This window comes from Pipistrellus kuhlii, unplaced genomic scaffold, assembly GCF_014108245.1.
Source record: "Pipistrellus kuhlii isolate mPipKuh1 unplaced genomic scaffold, mPipKuh1.p scaffold_m20_p_3, whole genome shotgun sequence".
Classification (NCBI taxonomy): domain Eukaryota; kingdom Metazoa; phylum Chordata; class Mammalia; order Chiroptera; family Vespertilionidae; genus Pipistrellus; species Pipistrellus kuhlii.
This window is the reverse complement of record NW_023425529.1, coordinates 36,538,941-36,558,008: the sequence shown is the minus strand read 5'-3', so window position 1 is coordinate 36,558,008 and position 19,068 is coordinate 36,538,941. Positions and strand designations below refer to the sequence as shown.

Genomic DNA, 19,068 nt, shown 5'->3' with positions numbered 1-19,068 from the left:
CTGGATCTCATCTCATAGTTGTAGCCGATATTGTTGGGTGTCAACAAGTAGTTTTAGCCAGCACCATTTCATTATTCCAGCTCGAATTTCCAAAAGTTTAAAACTTTAGGCCATATAATGTGAGATTATCACTTCCCCATACTTTTAAAAAAATCAATAAACAGCTGAAGGAGGTTTGCTATTGCCTTATGAAGATTATTGAGGGAACATTCCGTCATTCAATACCAATCTCCAAATGGTAGATTGTATTCAGACCTTTCAGGAAAATATTTACTTCTCCTGATAAATCAATTTTCCTTTTTCTTATGGACAATACTAATCATTAAATGTCCTCGGTGTTTATTTTAGTTGTGAGAAATCTCAGATTAAAATGAAGCTTGCTTTCAAAAATTACGTTGGGCTCAATTGCCTGCATGTCTATATTCTGATTTGATATTCTTCCGTCTTCTAGATTCCGATTTTTATCTCATGTTTTTCCTTGTGTCATTCTAAAGTTCCTCAAATTTCTTCGGTAATAAGGTTAAATAGTGACACTTTTTTAAAACTAAAAAAAAGGCTTTATTTCAAGGTGTGAGGATAAGCCCAATGGGAACTTCTTGGGCCAAGGAGCCAGTAAAGTGGTGCCTCTCAGCTGTAATTTCTGATGAGTGGAAACAATAGATGAGTTTGACAGGTCTTGAGATTATACCTTGGTTTAGATCTGCTGACTAACCTAGAAGTCCGAAGTTGGGGTGGAAACTACCATACCATCTTTGTACTTCCATTACTTCCTTTAGCAAGAGAATCAGAAACAAAACTGCTTATCAAGTTTTAGTCACTTAGACTTTTTACTGTGTATTATTTTTCATCGTCCTCTTTTAATTTATAATAACAGCAATGAATGAGCCTGTGTTTACTTTGGAGTCAGCAAGATTGAGAAGAGTTGGGCTACTGTTTAAAACCAGGTTGGGAGGAGAATACTTCAAAAAAAAATGGCAGGGAAAATGTGTTTTAGAAAAGGAGAGTAGTCTGACTTCAAGAGCAGAGTGACCTGGCCTTAGGCCTAAGGGGTAGTTTTTGACCTTTAATAAGAGTAAATAAAAAAAACAAACCTATTGTTCCCAGTGCCTGATAAAATAAATAATTTAAGGGATATTTACAGCAAAAGATATTTTTTTTTACTTTATTAAAAATAAAATATGGAAATGTAAAAAAGAAACAAACTAAATGTAGGACTGAAGTGTGATGGTATCAGAATTCTTAATTATTTTAAGCCTTCAATTTTTGGGTACCTGGGTTAGGAGAATTTGTGCATGTGCTTTTTAAAAAATACATTTTTTTTTTTTTTTTTTTTTTTTTTACAGAGAGGAAGGGAGAGGGATAGTTAGAAACATTGATGAGAGATAAATATTGATCAGCTGCCTCCTGCACAGCCCCTACTGGAGATGTACCCACAACCAAGGTACATGCCCTAGACCAGAATGGAACTTGGGACCCTTCAGTCCCCAGGCCGATGCTCTATCTACTGAGCCAAACTGGCTAGGGGATGCATATGCTTTTTAAATCTGATTTTCTCCATGAGTAAATTTCCCTGCAAATCTAGCTTTTAATTTCCCTGACAGCATTTATTTTAAAGTAGTCCTATATAATAAAAGGCTAATACCCAAATTGTCCCCTCGACCAGGAGTTTGACCAGGGGCGGGGTAGGCCAACCACCTGTGGCGCCTCCCACTCCGCTGGCCCCACCCCAATCGTCTCCCCTACCCTGATTGTGATGGGACTGGCTGGACCCCACCTGTGCACAAATTCGTACTCTGAGCCTCTAGTAATGGGAGTGAAGATTGAACCAGGGAAAAATACAGAAATGGTCCATAAAATAGTCTTTACTCTCTTCCCCACTCCAACTCCTCCATACTCTTCCTTGTAGATATAATAGAAATGCTATGTAAATTCTGGGATAATTTAGGAGCCAAGGTAAGGTGACCATATGTCCCGATTTTTAGCAATTTGTCCCGCATCCCGCATCCCGTGGCATTTTAAAACAGTCTGGATTTTTGGAAAGAATCCAAAAGGTGTCCCCATTCATTGGATTTCTACTACCACTTTTTGTGGCCTGTAGCTGAGCTTTTCTTAGTTTTGTACTCTTTCATTCTCTTCCTGACCCTCCTCTTTTCCCACATTTATTGGTCTGAATGAACACTTAAAATGAAATTCTTTTTGCTTAAACTAACTATATTATTTTCCAACTTTTTTATTTCAGTCCAACAAGGTTTCTAGGAAGTAGACTGGAAAATGGAGAAATTTCATTAGAGGCCTACTGGAGGGGATAATTTTTACTTATAATCTGAGTTCCTGATTCTTTGTGCTCTAACTAATCTGACTTGTCTTTCTCTGTTTTAAGATTTTATTTTACTGTAACCTCCAAGATCAGTCTAAGAGGTTTTCATATAACATTGTGTTTCTGTTTCCTTTTTAATTTGCATCACTCAGGTTAGCATTTATTTGTTCATAGTGAGACAACATGGTATAATGGAAAAAACAAACATGGTCTTTGTATCCTCAAAGATTTTCATTCAAATTATGGATCTTCATTATTAGCGATGTGGTTAACAAACCTTTCTAAATTTCAGGTTCCTTGTTATTTAAAAGAATAAAATATCTCCTTCATATGAATGTTATAAGGATTAAATTATGTTATGCATAGACCTTTATAAAGTAGAAGTTATATAAAAATGTCCTTGAACTTTCCTCTGAAAAGGTATAGAATTTATCTTTTTCCTCAATAGTATGTTTTCTTTTTCTTTTTTTTAATTAAGAATCAAATACTCAGTGTAAATAGAGGTGAGAAAGAAATACTGAGCAGAACCTAAAGTTTACTTGAGAGACTTAGAGAAGACATAAAAAATTAAAAACACTCATGAATTGAATGTCTATTAATATCCAACATGTACTAAGAGCTTTAAGAAAAATCAAGATTAATCTTTTGAATATAATAATTCTTGAGATCTGGATTATCCTGGATATGAGAGTTTTCCAGGTCATAATTTAAACAACAGATATTGCTATTTTTAAATTTCTTTTTATCTGCCAAAATCTACCTTTTTGACAGGATGAAAGGAAGATAAAAATTGATTAAAAATTTGGATATAGCCAGCTTGTTATTAGAAAATTAAGAGGATGGTCTAAACATGAAAAAATAGGTTTAGGAATATGTACATAACCATAGTAAACTATTATAACATTAAAATATCCTAAATATCTAAAATAACTTAATTTTAGGAATATGAAATGTAATGTGAAACCTAAAAATGATCAGAAGGGCATGCACACAGCTCCTTATACTCCAAGACAACCACGTAAGATAGTATGTGAGTAACACAAAAATCATTTCTATTTTTGGAATACCTTATATACTTTTTCAACAGAATTTCCTTTTTAATTACAGGATTAAAAGGAGCCTAAGGGGAGAGGATATGGTCCAGAACCCTGATGTCAAGTAAATGGATTATTCTTCTGGATATGCTCTTCCCATAAATTGTTGCAGAAATGAAAACTGCCATTCCAGTATTTTAATAATCTGTGGGTCATTAAATTATTTTTTATTTTTACTACATTTAATTTCTTTGTTGAGATAGAGAACAATTGTAGTTAGCATCTCTTTATATTAAACATCCATGATTTGAGTACTAATTCTTACTCTAGTTTCTTGGTGTCGTATTATTTAGTTTTTTCCTCTCAAAATCTATTTTCCATTCTTATAAGTGCTTACCGTCCTTTGTATCTCCGTGCGTTTATTGCTCTAAGAATTGTAAGGTGTAGTGGAAGGAATAACTTAATATTGTCTTCATTTTTATCTGCCTGTCTCCCCTTTGAGGGCAGTACACTTTAATCCCTTGTCTGGCATGTAGAATATATTCAATAAATGTTTATTGAATGAATAAGTGTATGTTTTCATTCTATTTACACATCTTGATAGAATGCTAGTTTTTCATTTTTGTCAGGTAAGGCAAGACCCTTTATTTTTATAGGGGAAGAAACTGGCTTAGTGTTTAGTGACTGCCGGCCGGCCGGCGTGGCTCAGTGGCTAAGCATCGACCTATGAACCAGGAGGTCAGGGCACATGCCCAGGTTGCCGTCTCAATCCCCAGTAGGGGGCGTGTGGGAGGCCACCTATCCATGATTCTCTCATCATGGATTTTTCAATCTTCCTCTCATTCTCCCTTCCCTTCTGAAATCAATAAGATATTTATTTATTTTTTTAAATGTTTAGTGACTTCCCCTGGTCACAGAGCCAGCACTTTCTTGGAATTTCAAATGGAGAACTGTTGTTAAGTTACATAGCACTTCCTCACCTAGTTTCTCATCGCCAAACTCTCCAGAGCTCCAAATGCAATTGAACAATTTAATAGCACGATTTTTCTCTCTGAAATTGTGTGTGTGTGCGTGTGCGTGTGTGTGTAAAGCTTCCTTTCCTTCACTTTTCGGTACTGGAGCTGCTTTCGGGCTCCAGTCTCAGTCCCGGTCCCAGCCAGAATCTGCTCCCTAAAAGGCAAATGCGATCATGTTACTTCCTAATTTAAAAAACAAAACAAAAAAAACCCAAAAACCTTCAGTGGCTCACCATTATCTGCCAGAGTAAGTTCAAACTCTTTGGCATACTAAACAAGGCACTCAAGTAACTAGCCCCTTCAACTTCTACGGTCTTATCGCTGATCATATCACCTCTTGCATTCACTTAGCTGTGGTATCAAACTTCTCGCAGTTCACTAAACACAAGAGCCTGTTTCACTGATTCTCCCAGCCTGGAATTCCCTTAGTACAACCCTCCCAATACTCCCCCCCCCCCACACACACACCCTATCCCTAATCCTCCCCATACCCTAGGGCCAATTTTGCTATGAAGTTTCTCTTGACCACACCCATAGTGGAACTGATTGTTCCTTTGTGTGTGTGTGTCCACACCTTTACCAGCTTACATCCGAATGTCTGTATTGTACTTACAAGTATCCACTGTTCCACCCTACACTCCCAACACGGCGTCCCTATACTCCAAGGTACACACGGAGCACTTTGCACATAGTGGTGCTCTTTGTATGTCCAGTGAGCAAATGGAGTAGGAATATGGCTGAGGAAGAGGAAGAAGAAACGCATAGCTGAAGAGAGAGCTCTGTAGGGAGAATAGGAAATTGTTTTGGATGTGTGAGTGAGTTGTGAGGAAGGTCAAAAAGATGTGAAAGGAGGGATCTCAGCTTTCCCGGCTCCTGTGAGTAGACAGACAGACAGACAGGAGCAGAGCAAGGATGATGGGCCAGGTACAGGCCACCAGGGCAGAGGGGCCTGGGCGCCTAGTAAAGGACAATTGTGGTGGAGGACCTCATACCCAGGGTGACCTTGCCTCCCTAGCATCTTGCTGGTCTTGCTGTTTGGATCCCATGACCTCTCCTCTCTAGGGATAACATCTAGGCCTCAGGTGTATTCCAGCTCCAGGCCCAGATAAGCAGCCAAGTCAGACAAGCAAGGTCAGGCTGACCTCAGGACCAAATGCACTGTCCCCCTGCACTGGCACCAACCAACCAACCAGTGGAGACCAGGACCCTGAAAGAGCACACCTGGAAAGCAGATGCATATTCTCTGGAGATCTTCCCTTGGGACCTCCCCTTTAACGTCCACCCTTAAAACCCTTAGGAGAATCATCCTTCTTCCCCCCCACACACACTGCTTACCATTACTTTCTTCACTTCTGAGCTCCAAGGGCCCCATAACTTGTTTCCTAAACCCATTTCTTCCACCAATCACCTCCATCTCTATGACTTTACAAATTCATGTTCTCTTCCAGTTTGAGTCTTGGCTCTGAATTCTTTCTTAGCAAGGCTCAAGCATTGAGGTTGCTGAACCCAGGTCCGGTCTGACCCCACTGGTCTAACACCTGGTGCCCTTCTTGCTGCCCAACACTTGGGAGGGAAAATAAGCCTTCCCGACAGTATTAAAGATAACGAGGGACCCGGGTGAAATGGCTCCAATAGACAGTCTTACCCAAACTCAGAGTCCGGGGAAGTCCCTGCTGAGGACGAGGGAGCTGGAAGGCGGCTTAGTCATGTGCCTTCTAAGGGAAGGGCGTTTTATGTGCATTGAGCAACTTGGTCTTTACAACCTCCCGGGGAGAAGGATATTCTCTAGATCTAGAGACGAAAAAAACAGGGTCCTAGAACTTAGGCTGTCCGCATCGCGAGCTGCCGAGTAGAGAATTGGATGGGGTCAGCGGTCTCCAGCGCCCGTGCATCCCGCCACCGTCTCCTGTGCAGCCCAGAGCCGGGCACTCGGAGGGGCGTCTCCCCGCGCCCCGCGGGCCCGCGCCTCCGGGAGCGGGGCCGGCGCGCCCTGCCCTCCCGCGCCCAGTGCGCAGGCGCGTGCGGCCGGCCCGCCCTCGGGGAGGAGCGCGCGGAGGCTGCGCGGCCGGGGCGGCGGCGGAGGGCGGCGGCGGCGGCGGCGGCCGCGGCGGCGGAGGAACTTGTTGCGCCCGCGGCTGCGCGGTGCCGCTCCCTCCGCTCCGATTCGCGGCGGGCGCGGCGGCGGCGGCGGGGAGGCGAGGCCGGCGCGATGCGGCGCTACCTGCGCCTCGCGGGGCTGTGCCTGGCCTGCGGCTTCTGCTCGCTGCTCTACGCCTTCAGCCAGCTCGCCCTGGCCCCGGAGGACGGCGCGGGCGGCGGCGGCGGCGGCGGGAAGCCGCAGGCCCGGGCGGCTTCCTGGCTCGCGGGCGGAGGACCGGGCGCCGCGAGAGGGGCGGGCAGCGCGGCCCCGGCGGCGCCCCCCGGCGGGCCGCACAGGTACGGGGCGTGTCCCGGGTCGTGTCCCGGGGGGCGGGGGCCGGAGGCCGAGGCGGGCGGGGGGCGAGCGGGCGCTGGGCGCGGGCCGCCTCCGGCCCCCGGTTCCCCCTTCCCTCCTCCTCGGGGCGCCCGCGCCGCTGCAGCCTGAGAGCGCCCCGCAGCACTGTGGTGTGTGCCTTCCGACCCTTTAATGCCGAAGAAATTAATTTCCAACTTTCAATGGGCATTGGTTTGTGTTTTTAAAAAGCCTTCTTTGAAAAGAAGAGGTGCCTCCCCACGGGTCGGAATTCCCTCTTGTTTCCATGGAGTTCAGGTTGAGATCTTCAACAGGCTGGCGCCCTAGTTCCAGTGTGTGTGTGTGTGTGTGTGAGTGTGTTTTACCCCCTCCTGAATGGGGAGTCTGTAATTTGTGTGTGTTCACGTTTACATTTGTCCTTACGAATCGGCCGGTGAAATCTGGGCCGAGCCCTTAGGCTTTGATTGGGTTTTTCCTTAGGAAACCGTCTGTTGTGAAACTTAGAGCAAGTTTAAAAAGGCGAGCGGCCCTTACCTTGGGGAGGGATGGAGGCCTCCTTTAAAAATCGGTTTTTAAATAAGCAGCAGGACGGTTTGGGTTTGGGCGGGTGCACACCAATCACGGCCGCAGCTGGAGTCGCCTTGCGATGTGAACGGAGAAAAGAATGCAGCGCATTAGCAATGCTCAGCCGAACCCGAGGTTTCCACGTCCAGGACCGGCTCTGTGTGTTTGCGGGCACCTACCTCTCTGGGGACCACCGACCGAGCCTCCCCTCCCACCGCAGCCCTCCCTTCGGGAGAGGCACAGGCCGCCTCGATATCGAAAGTATGGGATTGGGAGGAGGAGGGGGCGCCCTCCCGCATTCAGAGTTGATGACCATCCCCCAGAGGAAAGGGACGTTTGGGTGGAGGAGCCTGGACGCGGTCAGGTTTTTGCCCTCTGATTGGATTACAGGCAGGCGGATTCCTAGGACATCAGCACTCTCTATTCCTAAAAGCAGAACTACTTCCAGAGCCAGGTTTGTCAACTCAAGTTAGCTGTCTGCGGAGAGGCAGTGACTTGAAGACCAGCATGAGGTCATGAAAAAATAAGCGTGAGAAGCAGAGGTTTATACTACTGTGAAGCATTGTAAACGGGTGGAAACGAAATTATTTTTGTATTGGCTAGAATTCTGTAGAAGCAACATTTTAATCACACCATTGAATGAAGTAATACGAAGGTGTTAGCATTTCATTTTGATAGTGACATTGATTTTTAGTGCTTTGTCTCACAATACTTTATTTTGCGGCAGATGTTTATAAGTTGTATTTGCTTTAACCAGCTAATTTTTAACAGTGTCTTTATTTGCCGTTTAGGAAAATTCATCTCCATTTTAATGAATTTTCGTTTTGTAGAACCATCACTGAAATCTTAATTTTGATGTGCCAGAGTAGAGGCAACCAAAAAGCGGGACAGGCCAGGTCCCCTGAGCAGCAGAACTTCTCAATTAATTGGGGCAGACGTCTAAGTTAAAGCTGAAGGTGTAACTAAAAAGAACTAAAGTCCTTGTGAAACTGATGAAAGACATTCCACCACACATTCATGCATAAGGAGTTTGGGCAGAGGGACCACCTGGGGAAGCCGTGCTGTCATGTTTTTACCCTGTGCTTTGAGTAGGGTCAGGAGAATTCCTAAGACATCAGGATTCTTCATTTTAGGTATTATCACTTAAAACATCTTTTTAGGTTTCTCATAGACTTCAGGCAACTCCTCTGACTACTGTAGGATATGGAGTAGGCATCTGTCACCTCCCTTCCTGTGTTTACATCATTTGACCAAGGTTCATAGGGCATCGGTCATTGGATCGGACCAGGATTAAAAATTATATATCCTTTAATTGCTCTCCAAGTGCTCTTTCTATGAAGCTGCTGTGATAAGCACCCAGTCTGTAGTATTTCATCAGTGGAGAATGGGGCTATGAGGCAAACAGAATCATCCCTTTTTCTGTGGGACTCGATTATCATTGTCTTCTTACCTTTTTTGACGCTCTCTTCCTTGAAAGATGAAGACCATCATTTCTTTCATTTAATACACGAGATCTAGGTAGATACCCAGCAGGGTCCATGGGTCAGCTCCTACAGAAAATATTGGTTTCATGGAATCCCATGACAACAAAATACTTAGGTCTTTCCAAGTGCTCAGAGTGAAAACAAAAATGATAGGAGCAGTTTTTTAGTGAAATCTATTATTGATTAATGCATTCTTGGTATTTAGACAATGCAAAGGTCTTAGAGTAAGAGAAACCTGTGTTCTCATTCTGGCTCTCTTTGCTGTGAAATCTTGACCGCCTCTCTGCTTCCCTTCTCTCACCTGCAATAAGTAGATAACTGAGGCCCAGTGCATGAAATTCACGCATGGGTAGGGTCCCTAGGCTTGGCTGGCGATCAGGGCCGATCTGTGGGGTCACCAGCAGGGTGATTGGGAGGCCCTGCACTGGCACCCACTTTGGCCAGCTTGGTGCTGCCTGCTTGCTGGCCCCATCCCCACCGCTACCACCTGTCACCTCCCATTTGCATGTCCACCGTGGACCAGTCAGCGATGCCTGGAATGGGGACCTCTGATCGGCTGGCTCTGTTGCTTGCACAGCCCTGTGGCGGAGAGAATCCCATGATTGGTGTTGGAGAGGAGTGGTGGCTGCCTCAAAGGAGGGGAAGAATGGTGGATGGGCCGTGGTTCTTCCTCCTAGAGAACGCTTAAGCTGTTCAGTATTGGACAAACTGTATTAAATTATTCAACCGAAAGCAGTTGCTATAGCCAGGCCTCAGTAGTTCTGTGAAGGAGTTATGTGCCATGTTGTGACTTTAGCTATTCAGGGTGATTAAGTTCTCACATTTCACTGATGAATCTTGACAGTGACTTTCAAGATCTCATCCTGTTGTGACTATACAGCATTTTGGCCATAGGGAATCAACAAACACTTAAGCATTTCAGTGATACCATTTCTGGACTGTCTATGCTCTTTGTGCGACTGCTTTTCAGATCTGGATAGGCCATCCGCTTGTTATTTCTGCTGGTCCTGGGAACACTCGTAAGTTTCATGGAGAATTTAAAGTGTCAGGTGTAAGGGTTTTGGAGACACATATTTCAGCTATGTCATTTACAGGCTGTTCTAACCTTGAATACATTTCCTCATCGGTTAGAGGTAAAAGTTATTTTTCAAGAAGAGAGGAGTTGGGGAAGTGACCAGTGAAGAAGGTTGAATTACTAAAGTCACCTTAATCTCTGCTAAAAAGAGGGTTTTTTTTTCAATTATAGTTGACATTCAATATTTTTTTATTTTCATTATTTTTTTATTTATTTTTTACAGAGAGGAAGGGAGAGGGATAGACAGTTAGAAACATGGATGAGAGAGAAACATCGATCAGCTGCTTCCTGCACACACCCTACTGGGGATGTGCCCGCAACCAGGGTACATGCCCTTGACCGGAATCAAACCTGGGATCTTTCAGTCTGCAAGCCAATGCTCTATCCACTGAGCCAAACTGGTTTTGGCTCAATATTTTTTTAATACTGATTTCAGGTGTACAGCATAGACATATAATTTACAGAGTGGTGCCTTGGTAAGTGTTACCCTCCTGGCACCATACATACTTATTACAGTAATATTGACTATAATTCTCCACTTTGTTAATATAGAGACAACTTATATAAAAGAAATTCTCTGCACCTTGTAATTTTAATGCACTGAAGATCATATTTCACGTAGGTGTAAAGTGTTTAGCACAAACCTGGCTAATAATTAATTAATTAAAATATTGTCTTGTGCTTTTGCAGGGGAAAGTGGTTAGGCTAATGAGAAATGTGTACTGTTGATTTAGAAATCCTATTTTAAAACATTAAGATTATTATCAGCCATACCTGTTGAAAATACTCCCCCACCATGTTAAAATTTTTTTTTCTCTCTTCAGTTTATATACCATGTGGAGCTTAAAACTCTTATGTATTCAGATAGACAGTTTTTCTTCTTTATTGTTTTTACTTTGTCATTTCTAACAAGAGGGTCCATCCCCTCCCAAACTTCTTTATATTTAAGTTTTTAATCCAGCATTTTTTCGTGTGTGGGTGGGGGGTGAACAATGTGATGCTAATTTATTTCAGAAATGGTTATCTAATATTAGAGGCCCAGTGCATGGATTCGTGCACCCGTGGGGTCCCTCAGCCTGGCCTGAACCCTCTTGCAATCTGGGACCCTTCGGGGGATGTCAGACTGCCAGTTTCAGCCCAGTCCCCACAGGTGGTCAGTGCACATCATAGCTACTGGTCGAATGGTCAAACAATTGCTTAGGCTTTTACATATATATATATATATATATATATATATATATATATATATATATATATATATATATAGTTTAGTGCCATTTATATGTAAGCAATTCTTTTCCACATCCTGTATATTCATGAAATTAGAGATTTAAGGAAAAAGAAGCTAAAAATGAAATGAAGTTGTCTGGAGGCAAGTTTTAGTTGAAGGTGAGTGACCCAGCTCTGATCTGTAAAGAATGGTGCTGTGTCAGTCCCATGGGCAGGGGCTCCTTTCCCACGGCTGATCCGCACCGTGCAGGTGCACTGTTGGCTTGTGGCACCTCATTCAGGCTCCCACTTCTCATGTGGGATATGCCTGGGCTTATCCCTGATTCTGCAAGTTGTGCATGGTTTTCACTAAAGCCTCAAAGACATTTTGATAAGAAAAATAGCTTTTTTGCAGTTTAATTAAAAAGTATAAAAGACTTCCTATAATCAAATTTAAGCTTTTAAAGAAAACTTTAAATTTGAGAACTGATATTGTGAGCATTGTGTTAAATGCTCACTTTAATCTTCAGCATGAAATGTCTCAATTTTTGTAACATTTTTCAAGTACGGAAATTTTGGGGAATTTCATTTTTGGCCAGCTTTATTTTTTTAAACTTTGGATGTGTGGGTCCACAGGAAATGGCTGAGATACCCCATGTGCACTCACTTTCCCTCAATAGTAAAACCTTACGGGCATGGAACCTTACATACTGCTGTATCTGGAATATATTTGTATCAATATAATGTAATAATGTAACCCCAGAATTTGACGTCCAATAACCCATATTTCAGTTTTTAAGTATCACCAGTTTTATATACACTCATTTGTATGTGAGGTTTTGTGTAATTTTATTACAGATGTTAATTCATATAACACGACACAATCAGGACTCAGAACTGTTTTATCACCACAAAGATCCTTTGTGCTACCCCTGATCAGTTTGCTTATGGACAAGCCATCTAGAGCTAGATACTTTAAGCCATAGAAAGTTGAGGATGAGCCGCAGAAAAATTTTATTTTATTTCAATTTGACCCACAGTGAAAACATTGCATTTATGGACTTGTCTGACTTTTTTTTATATATCACCATTTACTGAAGACATACCCACTTAGCTTAGCTTACAGTTTTGCTCCATCAAAAGTATTTAATAGAATTACTACCTTTCGAATATTGTATATCTAGTATCCATTTCTAATAGCTTTAAGGAATAAAAGAAAAAGCAATTAATAACCAGAACTTGGATAACTACTTTTACTTTTCCAGTATTGTTAAGTTTTATTTTTTTTCTGAAACTACAAGTGCTATCTGTCTCCAGATTAGTTTCTTTTCTTAATTTATTGCTTATAGTAACAGTTACTATATGTAATGAGTTTCTACTCTGTATCTTAAGTTTTAAAATCAATTTTTCATAAGAGAATGTAAATTTGGGAGGTAAGACACTTTACATTATGCCACCTTTTGCTAGCAGCATCTCAGTGTTTTATGATTAACAAAAAAGCATGTGTACTCACTAGTACTTACGTTTTACATTCCCATTAAAGAAAGGCAGAAAAACATACTTTTGTAAACTGTGTTTTCTGAGGTTAAGTTATAGTCAAGAAACTTTCCTAAAACTTAACTTTTTTACGTGGAGCTTCATCTGCATTAATCACTTGACAGTGATTACATGATCTGGCAATTCCACTTTGAGGTGTACACTTAAGAGAATTGCAAACATATGCTCACAGAAAAACTGCATGAATAGTCATAACAGCAGCATTATATATAATAGTAAAAAATTAGGAAATAACTGAAATGCCTGTCACATGATGAATAAACAAAATGTGTATACGAATGCATAAAATGCAATATAGTTTGGCTATAAAAAGTAATGAAGTGTATGATAAATGCTACACTGGATGAACCTTGAAAATATTATGCTAGTGACTGAAATCAGACTCAGAAGGTCACATATTATATGATTCCATTTTTGTGAAATGCCATAACAGGCAAAATCTATGGAGACAGAAAATAGATTTGTGGTTGCTTAGGGTTGAGGGATTGAGGATTGTAAGTTGAAGCAAAAAATGGTATTATTATGTAATTTTAAGCAATAAATTTTATAGAAAAATTTAATTAGAGAGTAATTTTCTTTGAGAGTTTATTTATTTTCTACTGTTGTAAGGTTTGACATGGAGAGATGGAATAACCAAATTAGTTATTTCCTTCCTGGAACAAAGGTGCACTTTAGGATTGATTATCAATAAATTTGTTGAAAGAAAGCGGTGTTGATGTCTGAATCTGAAGGATGGAGATACCTGTTTGAACAGGTTTGTTGTGAGGCTTAAAGGGATGGGAAAACACTTGCATCTGAAAAGAACTCTTACCACCACTGCTGAGCCTGTGTCTAGTATGAAATGCAAGTCTTAAAAAACTCATAACCATGTCTGGACAAATATGTTTCCAGATCAACTCGTATGTTTTACTGGTCTGCACACAGTTCTGTTTTTCCTGATTTTTCAGCCACCTAAATTAAAGTACATCACATGCTGTGTTTGAAAAGGGTGTGTCCCTTTAAAGGAAAATCAGATTCAATGTAACTTTTTCCCACTGATTTTAAAATTTAGACTTTGTAGTTTTATGCACTAGTGTACAGAATTTCCTAGGCAGCATTTTAAAAACCACCAGTGCCTGACCCTGTTCTTGGAGATTGATTTAATAGGTCTGGTGTGAGGCCTTGGCACTTGTGAGAGGTATGATCAGAGATCTTTGTGAATCTGAAATTCCATAAACCTTTCCTTGTAAAAGAGTACCTTATAACTGAATCTGTGGATGAAAACAAAGCTTCAGGGTGATGGGATATGAGGTGGCCTGGTTTAGTACCTCTCCCTGAGTTCATAGTCGGCTAATTTAATACCCAGGCCTCCACTGTAGTGATTTCAAACTAGACTGTTCTGAAAAGGAATAACCATGAAAAACACGCATTTTGTAACATGAAGCATTGTTTTGTTTTTTGCTCCAACCTATAATTGAAGGAAAAAGAACACATGTGAGCCACCATTTGAGCGTGTATAATATAGCAGAAACTGACATAATGTAGATAATGAAACTGAGCCATGATTTCATATTTTTTCGGTTTGAAACACTATACAAGAAGCTTTGATTGAGGATTAATTTAAAGTTCCTCTTGCCTTTTCATCAGCATCTGTGGCATTTTAAATTTGCTTCAGGATAAGCAAATATTTTGTTTGGCTAAATGGATTTTATTCTAAGGGGAATATGTACAGTCCATAAAGGAAATTTTAATTTTATTTTCTTAATTAATCCTCACCAGAGGATATTCTTTCCATTAATTATTTTAGAGAGAGGTGGGGAAGGGAGAGAAAAACATAGATGTGAGAGAGACACAATGCTTTATTGCCTCCCACTCCTCTTTAACCAAGGTACATAACTGGGAATAGAACCCGAGACCCTTTGGTCCATGGTCTGAAGCTCCAACCACTGAGCCACATAAGCCAGGGCGGAAGGAACATTTTAGATGTACTCGTGTATTTTCTGTGTTTCTAAGGAGCAGAATTTAATATGTTAGGAGAGTTCCTGACTAGGAAACTGGTTTCTGTTGTATATTCCACCCTAAGGTTTTAAAGTTCTAGATATTTAAAATAATGGTACCACAAGTAATGGAGAAATCAATTTTCAAAAATCCTCAAATTATTGTAGCAATATTGAATTTGCAAAATTGGATTTGCGGTTTTATTGCTGTAAAATAGAACAGTAAGTTATGTTTTGGGGTAAATTCCTTATTAGTTTTAAACTGAAATACTCACTTAGGACTCTATTTCTGTCTTACTCTGTTAGGTGTAAAGATTTCTCTCTGTGTTACTGGAATCCCTATTGGATGCTGCCCTCTGATGTTTGTGGAATGAACTGCTTTTGGGAAGCGGCTTTTAGGTAGGCACTTAATATTTAATTGGCAGATCAGTCAGTGTAGGTAAGATTAGATAATAGATGCATTTTTTTAAATAATAAATAGAATGTAAAAATGTTTTTTCCCCTGTAATATATCATCATACAAGTAAACGATTTACTTTCTGTTTCTTCCCCCTACTTTGTAGTTACTGCTATGGAAAGGAATGAAGTACATAATGCATATAAAATGCTCTAATCTTTTTAGATGTTATTATGATAAACCATTGTTCTTAGTAGAATTTGTGATCTGATTTTAGGTAATGAGTGATGAAGTGATAAATAGGTGATTTAAGATAGACTTCCACTGATATTTACAGAGACATATACATATTTAATTTAAAGTTAGTATACTAAACATTTTTTATGTGGATTGGGATACCTCGGCAAGAATTATTGTGGTTATTAGCAGAGATTGAATATTGGGGAGTGGGAGGATAAAGATCAGGGTTTAATGAAGGAGCAAATGATAGGGTATTGTTTATTGTTCTTTTAAATTCCTGAATAGTTTGGCCTTGTTCACTTCTCTGGATAAGGAAGGCACTGGATTGGCTGACCTCTCGGGTCCCTTTCCTGCCCTCACTTTCAATGAAAGAAACAAGTATTGAGTAGACATCAGCCTGTCTTCCTGAGATAGTGACAGGAGAGAAAGAGGCGGCAGCCTGAAATGCTCTTCCCAAAGGTAACGTTTGAGAGTCACCCACTTTTACTGTGTCTTGTGAGTCATTTACATTCTACTCATTCAGCTTGCCAGGCACAGTGCTGCGTGCTGAGAACCAGACTGTGAGTCTAGTTAATGTGGCTTCATCCTTCTGCCGCTTACATTCTGACTGGAGCTAGTAAAGCTGAGATTGCAGAGGGTGATGCATTTATTATAGCTATGATGGTGGGAGGAACAGGTGAGTCATCCATCCGGTGGGATCATCCTAAGGTACATGTGTCAAACACAAGGCCCGCGGGCCAAATCCGTCCCGCCAGGCCTTGCAATGTGGCCCGCACCGCGCTGTCATCACTGCACTCTGCTGCGTTTCCATCACAATGACAGTTTATGACTGTTCAGTAAACCATTCGGCCCGCGATTTAGGCTGGATTTTAGATTTTGGCCCCTTCTCTGATTGAGTTCGACACCCCTATCCTAAGGCATCGGGGAAGGCTTCCTGGAGGGAGCTACTGCGTGATGAACAGGCTCAAGGGCAGGAGGTGAAGTAGACTAAGTGGAAAGAATTTTACACATTTTAATATGTAATAGTATGTATTTTATAATTCTTATATACCCAATACATTATGTGTTTCATGAACTTCTGGGAAGAAATCGTTGAAATCAGATAATTTTAATTATATCTCACTGCTAGGGAAAGATCGAAATTCTAATATAGATGGTCAAATCTGATTATTCAAACTTTTAAAAATGATCTTAACCTTTTGAAAGTTAATCTTCCCCCTCAGCTTGATCATAATTTTGGAGAATTGGGGCTTCATATTTTTTATTTTTATAAAAGTGTGCTAATGAATAGAGCCTTGACAAGCGTCACCTTGCTGTTTTCAGCCTTGTGTCATAAATGTCCTCACTCTAGAAGCTTGGTAAGTTTGAAAACTTCCGTATACTCTGATCTATATAACCCAGACTCTTTTGTAGTTATAATCATAAGGCATGAGGGATAATCCTCCTCCTCCGCTGCAAGAGCAGCCCAGGGAAGTGGACCTGGTCAATCCCGGAGCCTCTGTTTATTATTCCTTTTGCTTTGGCGTCTACAGTCCCTGGAGTAATTACATGTGAATGAATATATAATGTAAACCTTTGAGCTTGTTACTCTCCTGAATTTGGGGTTTTGAAAGTTACACTTCCTTGTTATACTCTCTACTTGTAATACTGAATCCATAGTATATATCTGTAACCGTTTTGTTTCTTTCTTAGAACTTAGGATCCCTCACACTTAACTCATTCTCTTCAGACACATAGCCAAGCCAAAATGCCATATGATAGCCACATCCTTCCCCCCCCTCCATTTCAGTATTTGTTTTAAATAATACCCTCCTTTTCCCTGACTCTACTAGGTTGCCTGTCTGCCCCACCTCCTTACTTCAAAGAGGTAAAGCTGCTTTGAAATTCTCTTTTACTGTACCCTTAGGTCTCATATTTTGCCTGGCACCAGTGGGCACCTAGGTGGCACCATTTTCTTCTTCCCAGGCCTGTCCCTGCTTTGAATCTATACTAATTTATAATAGTAAATGGTGAATATGTTAATTAGACTGATTGTCTCCCGGACATCATTTCAGATGTCCTTCCTGATGAAGCCTGGGCCGGAGGGAAGCCAGTCCAGGTCCTGTGTGCCTGCCGGCGGCCCGAGGAGGGAAGCCCGGGTTCTGGGTGCCGGAGGGAAGCTGGTGCTGGCAGCTGGGGGATGGAAGGCCTACTCTTGCATGAATTTTCATGCATCGGGCATCTAGTTCTTGATATAATTTTATTTTGATCAAAGTTTATCTGGGAGGATCATTTTCTCCCAATTTATCATACAATGAACATAGAATAGCATAAAAACGAAAATTGTCTCTTATTTATTCTCTTTCCCGTTACCAGCAAACTTCTTAAGAGTGTCTACTGGCTTACTTCTGAAAACCAACCAACCTTCACACCTCAGTGCACTGTGAGTGGTGCCTGCCTCTCATTGACTCTCATTGAAGTCACCCTGCTTCTACTGTTCTTCTGGGCCTTATCTCACTTTTCTTGTCCGATTGACACTGGTGACCACTTCCTCTTTCTTTCTTTCAACTCTATCAGTCTCTGGCTCTGGAGACCAGTGTCCTCAGCTCTTTGATCTGGACTCCTTTCTCTATTCCTGACTCCTAAACATCAGAGTTCCTTAGAACTGGTGTCTCTAGTCCAGATCTCTTTACTGAGCTCCACGACTGTATGTTGTGTGTGGGCTATTTTATCTTGCCAATTCAGATGCCTCAGACACTCTTGTTCCGACCTGAACATGTGGTCTAGCCCTCCCACTTTCCCTCATCTGTAGATTGTATCTTGGTGTACCACTGACTTTCATCTGTCAGTCCACAGTGACTCTTCTACCTTTTCCTTTCACAGATGCTCCTGATGGCCTCCTCCTTCCTGTTGCCTTATCTACCATGCTCATCGCTTCTTATCCAGCTACTGAATCTCATTTTACAACTGACTTTCACATGTCAGTCTAGTACCTTTTCCTTTCACAGTTGCTCTTGATGGCCTCTTCCTTCCTGTTGCCTTATCTGTCATGCTCATCGCTTCTTATCCAGCGAGAGTGATCTCCCTTTCCTGCCCACTGCTCCTGCCTTCTCTGAGTCTTCTGTGTTACTTTACCTATTTCATCGGTTGTGGTTCTGAATCTATTTGTAGACTGTTGACTTTACAGATAGATAGTACATCGTATTCATCATGTAAGTTATGTTTTAGCAATTAATACTTACATTTAATGAAGAATTTTAATTTTTTTTCAAAAATAGTTTACTGATATCTTTTTTTTACTGGTGCTTGGCAACCAGTAAATAATTATTTCCCCCAGCATTTTCAGACTAGCCTACATGTTTATGTAGTAAGCTTCTTGAGCAGTCTCAATTTTTTTCTATTTTAAGCAGTTACCATTATTTCTGATTAAATCTTTAAAAATTCTGTCTTTTCACCAAAGGTTGTAAATTTGTGTGAGGTAAGAATTGTGGCTTTCCTACTTATCCCCAATGTCTGGAGTATGAAAGGAGTTCACATATTCATTACAAAAAATTAAGCTTTATATTATGTTCTAAAAATTATATAGATGTAAGCCTGCATCAGGATTGTGTGAATGTATTGGTGTTACCATAACCTTAAGCATTACTGGGAGTTATAATTTTATCACATACTAGGGTAAATGATGGCTTATTACTGATTTATATTTTGTTGATTATTTGTTGAGTATATTTCCATATTTAACTTTTTTTCTGTATTGATATTTTACCT

General features: G+C 41.0%; 1 protein-coding gene and 1 long non-coding RNA gene across 6 annotated transcripts in view; both read left to right on the top strand.

The window, feature by feature from the left end:
* Window positions 1–1,435: 1,435 nt before the first annotated feature.
* On the top strand, window positions 1,436–3,349 carry LOC123653177. Of its 2 annotated transcripts, none has more exons than XR_006742824.1 (2): window positions 1,436–1,953; window positions 2,052–3,349. It is a non-coding gene; the product is annotated as an uncharacterized LOC123653177 (long non-coding RNA). The 2 variants fall into 2 exon arrangements; XR_006742825.1 differs by having other exon boundaries at window positions 1,436–1,958.
* Window positions 3,350–6,453: 3,104 nt separating this feature from the next.
* Window positions 6,454–19,068, top strand: part of GXYLT1 (glucoside xylosyltransferase 1) — a 33,817-nt gene continuing 21,202 nt past the window's right edge. Inside the window, exons 1-2 of one of the 4 annotated variants that reach the window (XM_036459105.2) lie at window positions 6,454–6,803; window positions 14,991–15,083. In XM_036459105.2, the coding sequence (XP_036314998.1) occupies window positions 6,577–6,803; window positions 14,991–15,083 (320 nt within the window). In that variant the 5' untranslated portion in view covers window positions 6,454–6,576. Of the gene's footprint in view, window positions 6,804–13,307; window positions 13,670–14,990; window positions 15,084–19,068 lie in introns of those variants that run through there. The other 3 variants (XM_036459103.2, XM_036459106.2, XM_036459104.2) reach the window with 3 other exon arrangements.